This window comes from Bufo bufo, chromosome 1 (assembly GCF_905171765.1).
Source record: "Bufo bufo chromosome 1, aBufBuf1.1, whole genome shotgun sequence".
NCBI lineage: Eukaryota > Metazoa > Chordata > Amphibia > Anura > Bufonidae > Bufo > Bufo bufo.
This window is the reverse complement of record NC_053389.1, coordinates 262261592-262275716: the sequence shown is the minus strand read 5'-3', so window position 1 is coordinate 262275716 and position 14125 is coordinate 262261592. Positions and strand designations below refer to the sequence as shown.

Below are 14125 nucleotides of genomic sequence, written 5' to 3'. Positions count from 1 at the left end.
ACACCATGATGCCATACACAACCTGTGGGCAGTTTGAAGTTTTCGGAAGAAAGCAGATGTGTTTTTCCTAGACAACCCCTTCAATTTCTGCTGTGTCCCAACTTGATGTCCCTGCTTCTTTGAATCAATCACTTATTTTATCCTTTCCACATTCAAAGCCAAAATATTCTCCTTAGGCCACTCTTTGAAAATCAGACCTCATCTATAAACAAACTAATTCTCAGCATGTCATCTGCATGACGCCGTAAGGCTACTTTCATACTTGCGGCAGAGTGATCCGGCAAGCGGTTCCGTCGCCGTAACTGTTTGCCGGATCCGGCAAAACGTATGCCAACTGATGGCATTTGTAACACTGATCAGGATCCTGATCAGTCTGAAAAATGCCTGATCAGTCAGAAAAATGCATTGCAATACCGGATCCGTCTTTCCGGTGTCATCCAGAAAAAACGGATCCACCATTTACTTGTTTTCACATTTTATTCGGTCGGCGCATGCGCAGACCGGAAGCACGGATCTGGCATGCCGGTATTTTGAATGCCGGATCCGACACTAATACATTCCTATGGAAAAAAATCTGGCATTCAGGCAAGCGTTTCATTTTTTGGGCCGGAGATAAAACCGTAGCATGTTGCGGTTTTATCTTTGTCCTGATCAGTCAAAAGACTGAACTGATGCATCCTGAACGGATTGCTCTCCATTCAGAATGCATTAGGATAAAACTGATCAGTTCTTTTCCGGTATTGAGCCCCTAGGACGGAACTCTATGCCAGAAAAGAAAAACGCTAGTGTGAAAGTACCCTAAATTTCACCCTTGTGGCATGATCCATAACCCAGGGTGTTAAAGGAGAATAATGCAGGACTTGGACAGCGTCCTTGTGGCACAGCCATAGGGGTCTGTAGGGGCTGCCAGCAGACGCAGTGGATCTGTAACAGTGTGAACAGAATCTAAAGCATCTGTTTTTGGCTCATTAGACTACACATAATTCAGATTACTAAGGGCACCTTCACATTGGGGGGGGGGGGGGGGGGGGGGTTGGGGGTATATGCTGCGTATTTTCTGCCACAGAAGTGTGGGTGGAAAATTTGCAGCATAGCAAAGCGGATGGAGATATTATCCACATGCTGTATAGAAAATCTGCACTAGTTTCCACTGTGCACCCGATGCACTAGAAAGCATGAAATCCAATCTAAGGCAATTCTGCATGTATCTCATGTGGATTTTGCTGCGGATTCCTTGCTGATTTTTCCACTGGTCTTTATGTTCTGTGTGAACGTATCCAAACAGCTGGATGCCAGTGGGCAGTGTCCCAATCCCACCTTCCAATACTCCGTAAATGAACCTCCCATTGAAATCCAGCAGATTTTTATTACCGGCGACAGACAAGCCATAGTGATCTGGGTAAACTTGCTGTGTAAGTCAAGGTGGGTGTATGTGGTGGGGGTAGGTAAGACATGGGGGAATTACCAGAATAGACCTAAGAGAGTACATTTCAGGACAAAAAAATCTAGGCTATAGGCGCCGCCAGCAAATGCGCTTATATAACAAACTGCGTTGGCACATCTTTTCTTTTTCCGAATATCTTGTGCCTGTTGGTTGTCAGGACGGTGACCTCTTGTTTTTATGCATGAAAATCCTGATCTACATCTTGAGAAACTGTTAGAACCCATTAAATAATTCATGGTGCCCAGGTGAATAATATATTAGACATCGGAGAAGGGGACATCCCTACTCACCATGACGTGGGTGGCTTTATATGTGTCTGTGAGGATGACCTAGCTGAACTTTAAGGCTTTTCTGAAGCATAGCAAAATTTCAAGGGAAAAAACTCTTTTAAAATAGTGAAGTAACAGCACAGAGTATTTTAGGAGTGAAATCAAATACTGATAGTGGAGGAAGCAGCACAGAGTATTTCATGAATGTGCATATAAGGCCTCTTTCACACAACTGTTTTTTTTTTTTTTCTGTTTCCGTTCCTTTTTTTTGCGTTCCGCATACGGACACTATACGTAACCTTTCATTTCAACGGCTCTGCAAAAAAACGGAAGGTATTCCGTATGCATTCCGTTTCCGTTCAAAGATAAAACATGTTTTATTATTGTCTGCAAATCACGTTCCGTGGCTCCATTCAAGTCAATAGGTTCTGCAGAAAAAAAATGGAATGCATCCGTATGTCTTCCGTATCTGTTTCCGTTTTTGCAGAATCATCTATTGAAAATTTTCTGACCAGCCCAATTTTTCAATGTAATTACTTTATACTGTATATGCCATGTTTCCGTTTGCGATCCTCAAAAAACGGATTACATACGGAAATCATACGGAAGCGGAATGGAAACGGAAACACTACTGAAACAAAAAAACAATAATGAAAAACTGATCTGTTTAAAATGAACCGCAAGAGGCCTAAGGTGGTAGGTAGTGTCTTGTCCAATAATGGCCTTATATAAGTAAAGATTGTGCTGCGTTTTCAGAAGCAGTGTTTTACTGTGAGGAGGGGAAGGGGAGCATGTGGAGGATTGATGGTGAAAAGCAGCACAGGGTATTTCAGGAGAGGGGTGTGCTGATCTTGTGCAGGATAGTGATGTGTCCACTCATGGACTAATATTGGTCAAGGCGGGGCTGCAAGTACAAGTGTGAACGAGGAATGGAGAGAAGTTGGTGACCACAGATGATTGTGAAAGGAGCATTCATCCAGCAGCACAGAGTATTTCAGGAGAGGGGTGATGATCATGTGAAGGGAGGCAATGGTGGGATTATGGAAGATAATTTGTCTTTTTAAAAAATACCTTCACTCTTTTACACTGGTGTTTATCGGTAACCTCTGGTGGTATGCTGGGCTGGTAGCAGAGTAAGGCTCTGATCTGGTTAAAGGGGTTATCCCATGAATAAAGTGAAAATAATACATAATTTAGGACATGACCATCTCTTTCTAAGAAAGCTAGAACAGCCCTGTATCGCACATTGATCCGGAGAGCTCCCCGTTTATTGCTCCAATTGTTCAACTACATTTATTTCAGGCTGGCAGCTCAGGGGACATGCCCTTTCTCAGGGGTGTGTCCTTTCTGCTGCAGCTGGTGGCAGTTGAAGGATGGAACTGAGCATGTGCTGCCGTCTCAGTGAGCAGGACAGAGAAATTAGAAAAAGGGCAAACAGCAGGTGGCGCTATACAGACAGGTTTTATTGAATAACTCAGTAGCTATAATAAATGTTAAATTACATAAGTATTCAGATCCAGGTGCCGGTTTGAACACTGTAGAATCTTTTTCATGGGACAACCCTTTTAATTGCTGGACAACATATGATGAATATGTCCTATTTCATGTTATGAGCCTAGATTAGCTGTCTCATGACTAGTTTCAATGTCTGCGAGAGGAAATTCCTAATTGCTTCTCTCTTTTCGGTCTTTGGCTTCCAGTTTTGTGAAATTCTACCTTATATTTTATTTCTGGCTTAGAGTTAGACATTGGGGGTCATTTATTAAAGAAAACCCTCTTCTATCACACCACTAAAATTCACTTTTGCTATTACTCGTTTTAAAATTATAATCCCAAATGTGAATATAGAAAAGAAAATCGGCAAGAAACTGCAGGTTTTCATAAAGTTTTGGTGTTAGATCTATACTTTATATCACTGTGTGATTGGGATGATTAGATACTGTCCTTGGTGACGTCCTAAATAAAACAGTTGGCACTTACCCTTGTGGACACTGTGTACCTTTTGGCCATATATATGAAAATGGGGCTCTAGGAACCTCACCACCAGTCGTGAATTTGAAATGAGACCATTAATCAACCGTCAAACACCAAATAAAATTTATGTCCTAGATTGCACCCACCCAAAACAATATGTTGGGAGGACTACGCAAGAACCGAGGAGGCGATCATCAGGGCATCGGAGTGGAATCAGAACCAACAAAGATACACCATTCTCTAGACACATACCAGCATCACTACATCATCGCCAGCCTATAAATACACACTGAATCCTCGCACACCCCTGCATAAAACGTGGCTGCTGTGAAATATTGGGGGATGGGGGGGTGCTAATTTGTGCTAATTTTCAAGCGCTGGTGTACAGTTGCAGGGTCTGTCATGCGAAGGAGTTAATCAGGCGGCTTCCCATTCACACCAGTGAGTGAATGGTGGGCAATGAAGATGTTCATGTGTCTGTAGGGAGAGAAGAGTGCCGCTACAATTGGCGGTAGTTCCGATTAAATATCCGCAATCAAGTGAGCGCAGCTAACACTAGTAATTACCCAATTCCTGATTACACCGTCCCTACGGTCCATTGGATACAATCTCTCCTCCCAATACAGAAATAAATTGCTACTAATATGGCCAATACTGGCAACAGTATCTAATCCTCCCAGGCACACAGTGATACAAAGTATAGATCTAACATAGTAAGGCTACTTTCACGCTAGCGTTAATATTTTCCAGTATTGAGATCCGTCATAGGGACAAAAAAAAAACTCTTCCGTTTGGTCCCCATTCATTGTCAATGGGGACAAAACGTAACTGAACAGAATGGAATGCTCCAAAATGCATTCTGTTCCATTCTTATACCGGAGAGCAAACCGCAGCATGCTGTGGTATTCTTTCTGTCCTGGGATGTGAAGCAAGACGGATCCATCATGACCCACAATGCAAGTCAATGGGGACAGATCCGTTTTCTCTGATACAATAGAAAACTGATCCGTCCCCCATTGACTTTCAGTGGAGTTCATGACGGATCCTTCTTGGGTATGTTAAAGATAATACAACTGGATCCGTTCATAACGGATGCAGATCGTTGTATTATCAGTAACGGAAGCGTTTTTGCTGAACCCTGCCGGATCCAGCAAAAACGCTAGTGTGAAAGTGGCCTAAATCCCTCCAAACATTGTAAGGATTTTCTTTTCTATATTCACACTTTATTATAATTTTAAAACGAGGAATAATAAGTGACTTTTTGTGGTGTGATAGAAGAGGGATTTCTTCTGGGCCCTTGGCCATAAGTGACATGTTTAACATTACCTATATCACACTGCACGGTCCTTTTTTGGTGTATTTTGTGCATTTATTTAAGACTGGCATTTCATACACCAGTCTTGGTAAAAACCACCCTGGAGGAAGATCCGACCAATTTATTAAGAGGTGCACACCTCTCAATAAATTTGTTGCAGCTTCTGCTGTCCACGTGCCAGAACTGAAGTCCACCTCCAGGAGGAAATAGATTTCTGGAGCATCTATTCTTATCGCTGTGTAATGGGTTGTTACTTTATTATTCCTGCTAGAAGGTATGAATACATTACAAGCAGTTTGCAATGAAGGTTCCGATGTGTGTAACCAGTTGGGGGGGATCCCTATAAAGTCTGACACTATCCAATCTGTACTGCCAGTGTCAGACTGTGCAGGGACATCTAAAGGTGGACAATAACTTTTGGAAAATGCGGAAGTGTAAATGACTGATGACTCTGCCCTTCTGTCTCTTAGACCAAAGAGAAGTATGAAAAGTCTCTGAAGGACCTGGACGGCGCCACTCCACAGTACATGGAAAACATGGAGCAAGTGTTTGAGCAGTGCCAGCAGTTTGAGGATAAGAGACTCCGCTTCTTCCGCGATCTACTGCTGGATGTTGAGAAGCACCTCGATCTGTCCAATATGGACAGGTAATAGATTTTATCCAGGTTACCGTATGGTTAAATGCTTTTATGGTGCAGAGACATGAACATTATAGAGACAGACAGAGATCGATGGATCAATAGACATAGTTGGATCGATAGAGATACATCTGGAAGGATGGTGAGACCTGTAGGGGTGGATGAATGGAGACACCTGGATAGATGGATGACTGGATGGAGACACCCGGATAGATGGCTAGGTGGACGAAGGAGATAAGGATGGTGAGACCTGTAGGGGTGGATGGATGGAGACACCTGGATAGATGGATGACTGGATGGGGACACCCGGATAGATGGCTAGGTGGACGAAGGAGATAAGGATGGTGAGACCTGTAGGGGTAGATGGATGACTGGATAAGGACACCTGGATAGATGGCTAGGTGGATGGAGGAGATAAGGATGGTGAGACCTGTAGGGGTGGATGGATGGAGACACCTGGATAGATGGATGACTGGATGGAGACACCTGGATAGATGGATGACTGGATGGGGAGGACTGGATGGGGACACCTGGATGCATGGATAGGTGGATGGAGGAGATGAGGAAGGGGAGATCTGGATAGATAGGTGGGGACACCTAGATGCATGGATAGGTGGATGGAGGAGATGGGTGGGGACACCTGGACTCATGGGTAGGTGGATGGAGGAGATGAGGAAGGGGAGATCTGGATAGATAGGTGGGGACACCTAGATGCATGGATAGGTGGATGGAGGAGATGAGTGGGGACACCTGGATGCATGGATAGGTGGATGGAGGAGATGGATGGGGACACCTGGATGCATGGAGGCGATAAGGATGGGGAAGATCTGTATGGATTTAGATAGGTAAGGTATGGTTCAAAATCCATTTACATTCATTAGAAAATTTCTGCATGGATTTTCAGCTGCACAGAGGGAAAAAATTGTGGAGTGGATGTCATGTCAGTTCTCTCAGAAACGGCAAGGTTGAGCCCCACTGAATGACAGTGGGTCTAATTATTGTGCGAATCTGTGGCAGCGATCTGAGGGTACAGCCATTAGGTAGATAGAAATTTGGGTATAGATAGGTATGGTTTACCTGCTTAAAGCCATTGAAGGGTACTTCTATCCTCTCTCTGTCTGTGTGATGCGACACGCATGCAGCATTGTCACGTGTCTACTGTAAAGACCTTACTGATCATTTCCATATGCAGCCTGTGCACCTAGCGGCTGATTTACGGACGAGTTAGTAAGGGTAACAACTATGAGAAATGAGTACCGCAAATGTAATGGATGATTCCCCTCCTCAGTTATTCCAGTATATACAGAGACTTGGAGTACTCCATAAAGACGGCAGACGTTCTAGAGGACCTGAAGTGGTTCAAGAACAATCACGGGCCCGGAATGTCCATGAACTGGCCCCAGTTCGAGGTGAGATCTTAGGGACTGGCACCGGTCATGGGGGGGGGGGATCTGGGATGGGATCTGTTGTCTGTATATTGATGGCACGTCTAGAACTCTCTCCAGCGTAAAAATGCTGATTCCTTCACAATCCTAACCTTTGTCGTCACACTGATCCATCAGCAATGCAGAGAATTCAAGGACAGAGCGGTGGCCCCCCTCCCAGCGAGGATGACCACGTTCTATATGCCGCCTTTAATGACTCACTGCAGTTGGATAACAGGGAGGGTTACCGATGGCTGGCACATATCTCGTTATACCATGCCACCAGAATTATTATTAGATCTGAACATGTTATATCACAATGTGAATAATTCTCGTCCTGTCTCTCTTGCCTTGCCGGACATAAGGATGAAGTAAGTAACGTCTTCACTTTACATATGTCTTATCTGTGTTTGGCAGCACAGCAAGATTATTGGGTGGGGACACCAGCACCCATGTTTTGTTTTTTGTTTTTTTTATGTAGGCTATATCTTTGGTTTATTCTTAGGATTTTATGTGGCATGCCTTTCCTTTCATGACCAGCTGATATTTGTGGTTCCTCAGGAGTCACACATCAGTGTTTGGTCAGTGATTTTGAGCCAAAACTAGGCTCGGGTCTAAACACAGAACAGGTGCAGATCTTTCCATTATGCCTTATGTCTGTGTAGCTCCCTCTCCTGGTTTTGGCTCACAATCACTGATCAAACACTGACTGCGTGGAAGCGGTGTAAGGGTGGTTAACGTAGTGATGGAGGTTGTATGGGGCAGATGTTGCAAACGGTATCCATAGGTTGTTTCAGATATGGCAGCTCGGCTCCTTTCAATGAGGATGAGATGCAGTAGCGTACACGAGTGATGTATAACGGGGGTGCCCTCTCTGGGAAAAGGAAAAAAAATGAAACCCATAGTTTCTAATGCTGTACAATCCCTTTAATACATAGCAGGTTGTGCTGGTGTTTGTAGTTCCCACCGTTCAGATGGTGACTGGATGTGAAATGCGGAGTCCAAAGGAAACCTCAGTTTTTACAGTGCGCTTAACGCATAAGTAGGCATGTGATGGGAGAGACGGAGTTGGAGCTGGCCATAGCACCTCTGCAAACACGACTGCTGCCCCGCTGTGGTCAACAGCTGTAATAGCAGATTGCCTTTTCTCTGCAAATGTAAATCTTTAAGGTTTGGCATTTGGCTTTAATATGGAGCTGTTCAGAAGAACGCGATGTAGGAAGAGATTGTACTGACGTTAATGGTGCATGTAACACGACTGGATAGCTTTAGGCCTAATGCTCTCTGATATTCTGTGTTGTCATGGCAACCTGGTGGTGGGTTCTCCTCGTGCTCTAGTTACGCGATCACGATCCAGTGTTTTTGTTTTTTTTTTCCCCCTGTACCACCCGTGACTATATCCACCATCCTCCGGTCTCCCTGCATGCTGCATGACACGTTCTATTTCATTTGCTTTTCTCTCAAGAGAAAATAAAAATGGCCTATTGGCTCGGGCAGATATTCTTTATTACTTACTTTGTGTGATAGTGCCCCCCTAATAGATAGAGAGGTGTACTGCTGAATAGGCACTCCATTTAATTTTGGTTAACCCTTTGTAGGAATGGTCTGCTGACTTAAACCGTACCCTGAGCCGAAGAGAGAAGAAGAAGCCTGGAGAGGGGGTCACTCTAACTGGAATCAGTCAAGCGGGCGAGGGGTCTTTGCAGAATAAACACAGCAGGTGGGTCTGCTCATGTGTCTTTCTCCATCTAGCACCCTGGCTAGTTCACGGTATTATTTAGAATAGCTGTACGTGGCACTCATGTTGCTGAAGGAGGTGATTGGTTTAGAAAACCCAAATCTATGTACCTTGTTAAGGGTCATATACAGGTGATCTCAGTTCAGTACCATGAGCTAATCGCTTCAGCGTCTTTCAGTGGGTACCATGAAATGCTTCAGTTACCCTGTGGTGGCACTGCAGGGAAATTGACAACTTAGGACAACACTGCAGAATCTGCCAGCGGTATTTTGGCACTGACACCACTCCAAAAGTCCACCGGCAGCCCTGTGCTGTCTGCCTGCCGTTTGTGCACCGGCGGTTCGGTTTAAAGCTGTGACCTTGCCAAGAAGGTGTTCAGATGCATGTAGCTTTGAAGCTGCAGTGGGTGTCCACTTGAGGCTTTTATTCTTTATCTAAATGAGGCTTTCAGTACACCAACAGATGGGGCCTAGCCCCTCATGCACCTCAGCTCCTCAGGGCAACAAAGCCTTAATTTGCATAATGAACAAAAGTCTTATTTCTCAGAAATACCACAAGACAAGATGCAGCTCCCTCTGCTTTCTGAGCGCTTCTGAAGCTTACCAGGCCTGCTATGGTAAGCTCCCTGCTGTGCTTTGCATGAGGCACAGCTCAGCAGGGAGCGTATCCGAATGCTATTCACCATAATAGATCTCTATTAGAGTGAATAGGAGAAGGGATCAAAAGATCCCTGGTTCTAGCCCCCTAAGGGGCTAATAGTTATTAAATAAAAAATGATAAAGTTTAAAATGTATATTAAAAAACACCAAAATATTAAAAGGTAAAATCACCCCTCTTTCCCAGTTTTACATCAAATATATAAAGAACAACAAAAAAAAGTATTGCCACATATGACAATTGTCTAAACTTCTTTTTTTTTTTTTTCTTTTTTTTTTTACTAAATGTAATGTGTAATAAACACCATTACAGGAAGCAAAATGAAAGACACGCGATTCGCCACTTTTTTGTCATCCTGCGCCCGCCCGCTCCCAAAATAAATAAATAAAATAAAATTAGATTACAGTGATCAAAAAGTCGTATATACCACCAATAAAAATTACAGTTCGTTCTGGAAAAAACAAGCCCTCATACAGCTCTGTAGACCAAAATATAAAAAAAGCTATGGTTGTCAGAAAATTTAGATTTCCCCTACACCCCCAAAGTTTTTTTTTCATTTTTTTTTTTTTAAGTAATTAAACAAAAAAACTAAATAAAAACTATACAAGTTTGATATCGCTGTAAGGGGGATTAAAGGGGTGTTGGCTGCTTTTTCATTTTTTATATATATATATTTTTTTTCCCTATTGATGACCTACCCCCAGGATAGGTCATGAATATCAGATCGGCTGGGTCACTCCCACCGATCAGCTGTACAATCATCTTGTACGAGCGCTGCATTCTCGTTATTGTTTACTTGCTTGCCGTCGCAACTGCAGTGACTCCTTCCTATTTAAGTGAGAAAGCAGCGGCCACCAATCTGATATTGATGACCAAACTATAAAAAAAAAAAAAGCAGACAACCCCTTAAATCCTTAAATGCTAGTTTGTAGTGTGTTGTTTTTTTTGTGTTTTTCTTTTTCTCTCTTTTTTTTTTTTCTTTGTTCTTTTATTATATAGACATGGCCCTTTCCAACAAAGAGTACTGCCCATCAGTGGGACATGCTGAGATCATCCTATTTAATAGAAGCCCCATTTACTTATATTAGGGTGAGCTGTGCCTTGGCCATGTGAGCGATAAATGAACATGTCGTCACTGGCCTAGGAAAAGCAGAGAGAAGGCTAGTGCGCTACTGTGAGCGCTGCTGTCTTCTCATACAGTTGATCGGAGGTGATCCCGGGTGTCGGACCTGCACTAATCAGATACTGATGACCTATCCAGAGGATATGGGCAGTTTTTGCAGTGAAATTCCTGCAGGAATCGCAGCGGGTCTTCCACCAGTTTCATTCTGCAATTCTACTGTGGCGAATCTGCAGCCATGTGGCCATATCCTAACAATAGAAAGGGGGGATTTCTCAAAGGTAATGTCTGGACAAGTAGAGGAGGAGCCTGACGGCATCATTTAGTCGGCTAAATTGTGGTATTAATGTGACTTGCACATAAGGTCAATGTTTCCTTGTGGGAAAGTGTGAGTACTTTGTGATGGTTGGATGTCTACGTCATGATTTTAGCACAACTCCTGTGTAGATAACGTTGATATAAACTGTGTACTTCCCATATGTAATGTATAGAACTGCTCTTTCCTACCAAGACATATCCCGCTTGGTTGTTTCATGTGCCTGCTCTCTTCTTCCCACATAGCCATCTTAGTGTCCAGTCAGTACAGTCCACACAATCAAGTAACAACCCGTTTGAGGACGAGGAGGAGACGAACAGTATCATTGAGAAGGAGGACAGTAAAACTAAAAAGTTGGTGATGCCATCTTCCGTGTTGTCTCTTCTAGTCTGCACTTGTTTGTCCATAGGGGTGGTGAGACAGGAGCCACGGAGCACAGCGCATGAAACTCTACTCCTTCCACTTCCTCTCCTTAACAGTGTTTTCCCTCTAGCACCGGACACTAACAAACATTTTCTTTTCCTGATGTCTATTAATGATGCTTATTAACTGGAAACTGGCATGTGGGTCTAGGGTCTGTCTGAAACCTCCGTTCCCACATTCTGGGCTTTTAAAGGTTTTCTCCCCTTGTGCCAGCTATGTGCAACGTAAATGGTTTAGAATAACACCACGCCATCCACAGTTTAATAGGTGCAAATGCATCTAAAGGTCCCTTTTCACAGGCCAATGATTACTGTCCTGTGTAGAGGTGCCGCTGATCACCCAACGAATGAGCAAATGCTTGTTCTTTGGGTGAATTCAAGGCTGTTGTGGTCACCTTAATCATCCTTTCTGGGCTGCAGATCATGCGTCTAACCAGTACGTTTCTACCCAAAAACAATGAATGTGTGTGGGGATTGAGCGATGCCTTGGCTCCATACAGCGGAGGTGATTGTTGCCGTAAATGGTGCTCTCACCTCTTGTACCAAGCAGGCATTTATCAGGAATGAATGGTTTGTTTCCAATAATTGACTGCTATGTCCCCCATAGTGACTCCCAGCATTTATAATGTCCCTTATAGTGACTCCCAGCATTTATAGTGTCCCCCATAGTGACTCCCAGCATTTATAATGTCCTTTATAGTGACTCCCAGCATTCATAGTGTCCCCCATAGTGGCTCCCAGCATTTATAATGTCCCCCATAGTGGCTCCCAGCATTTATAATGTCCCCCAAAATGATCCCATTAACTTCAATGGGGTCCGTCTGGCCATGAAAATGGCTTAAAAAAATAATAAAAAAATTTCCTATTTTTTTTGATGGCCGCAAAAAAAAAAAAAAAAAGGGCATGGGAATAGTCCTATTGACTTCAGTTGGTGGTGACCGTTAACTGTCGTGTGAATATAGCCCTTAAGGGACAGGGCTTTATAGACTTGGCCTTAGATGAATGAAAAGGTGCCTAATTTGCATCACTGACTGCATTCAGCGCCCTAGAAAATGATGTGATGTGGAAGGAAGGTTCATATGGAAATGTTACTGCTGGGGTAGAATTCTTTTAATCCCGTGTTGTGGAGGCCAAGCACTATTTTATTTCTATGGGAAAAACACTTCCACTGGATTTTTGTGTTCAGAGTAATTAACCTACTGTAATGACTGTGGTTTTTATGTAGCACATGTTATTTTATAACATTGTAGAGGCAGCTGCACTAGTTATTGAGTGCTCCCCTGAGTCAGCAACCCAGGGTAATGGAAGCTCAGTACAATGAGATCCCATGGGGAAGACTATGTAGACGTACCTCTAATATATTAGGCCACGACCATCAGCAAAACAGGTGGGATAGTCAGGTACAGTAATGCATTGCCCAGCAGTAAGGATGCAGTACCTGCAAAGTGATCAACGCATTGAAGAATAGGTGGTGTCACAGTCCAACTGTGGGTTTCACAGAGGTGTCAGTCTGACTGTGGGTTTAACTGACCCGTGATCAGGCCGTTGGAGCTTTGTTCTCCGGTTTAGAGCGAACTCGAGTTTGGTTCTGAGTGGTACCACTCAGTTCAGTGTCAAGGTTTTTTTACAGTAATAATTAATTCCCGAAGTTATTACACGAAGTCTCGCGCGACTTTGCAAAGTAATAACTTCAGCTCATCGGAGCCAATACATTCTAATACTGTACAGAGATGGATCTCTGTACAGTATTAGAACAAAGTTTTTAGCGAATTCGCTCATCTCTACTTCTGTTGGATACTCTGCTTTCTGTCACACAGCCTCACTACAAATCTGCCTGCAGCAACCACTAGGGGAAGCTAACCGAATGTGGGTTTATTATTGTTCAATGACTACTATGTGAAGTGCTCCCTCTAGTGGCAGCTGTAGGCAGCCAGAATTTGGTCATTTACTTATGTCTATGCAGGGGATTTGGAGAATTGTATCAGAGTTCTGGCCACTATTGGGATATGGTTAGAAATTGATAAGCACAGAATTTGCTCCCCTAGAAGGAGGCCAGTTATAGCTGTATTTTACCATCAGGCATAATTCCTATTTCTGTCTAAGCTGACTTATATGCATGAGTGCTATTCACTTAACCAGCCTTTTTGTTTTTATCTGTAAAGCTGGAGCACATGTGACGCTGACCACATAATGCTTAGGTCTGCCTGCTCTTTGTACCGGGTGGTTATAGCAGCTTCATCCATGCCTGTAGAGTCTTACCTGTCCTCTACTTGTATTCCAGCGTCAGCAGCTATGAAAAAAGTTATCCCACTGAGTGGTCCGATGACGAATCCAGCAACCCCTTCACCAGCAATGACGCCAATGGAGACAGCAACCCATTTGATGAAGAGGCTTCTGGTGGAACAGAGGTCCGGGTCAGAGCACTGTATGACTATGAGGGGCAGGAGACAGATGAGCTTAGCTTCAAAGCTGGTAAGGAAATGACTGTGTTCAGATATTGTCCAATATGTTGTTTTCATATAGGGCATCCTCACAAAGCACCATCTTCAGACCTGCTCCTCTAGTCTTGATATGTTTTCAGCACAGCCAGTTCCATAGAGATTGAACGGAACAGCAGGATGCATGCCCGACCTGCTGCTCCATCAGATCGGAGGAACTGGACATCCAGCCCGTAATAGAACTGTCCTATCGTTGTCCATAATACGGACAATAATAGGACATGTTCTATTTTTATTTTTTGCGGAATGGACATGCGGACATACAGTGCTGCCCATAATTATTCATACCCCTGGCAAATGTTGACTTAAAG

The 14125-nt window shown here is 43.6% G+C and overlaps 1 protein-coding gene across 3 annotated transcripts in view; it reads left to right on the top strand.

The window, feature by feature from the left end:
* PACSIN2 (protein kinase C and casein kinase substrate in neurons 2) overlaps positions 1 to 14125 on the top strand; it is a 148007-nt gene that overhangs the window by 123943 nt on the left and 9939 nt on the right. For 2 of the 3 annotated variants that reach the window (XM_040439168.1, XM_040439169.1), the window contains exons 6-10: positions 5473 to 5648; positions 6928 to 7048; positions 8662 to 8783; positions 11140 to 11247; positions 13598 to 13788. In XM_040439168.1, coding sequence (XP_040295102.1) covers positions 5473 to 5648; positions 6928 to 7048; positions 8662 to 8783; positions 11140 to 11247; positions 13598 to 13788 — 718 coding nt within the window. The remainder of the gene's footprint in view (positions 1 to 5472; positions 5649 to 6927; positions 7049 to 8661; positions 8784 to 11139; positions 11248 to 13597; positions 13789 to 14125) is intronic. The other variant, XM_040439170.1, reaches the window with a different exon arrangement.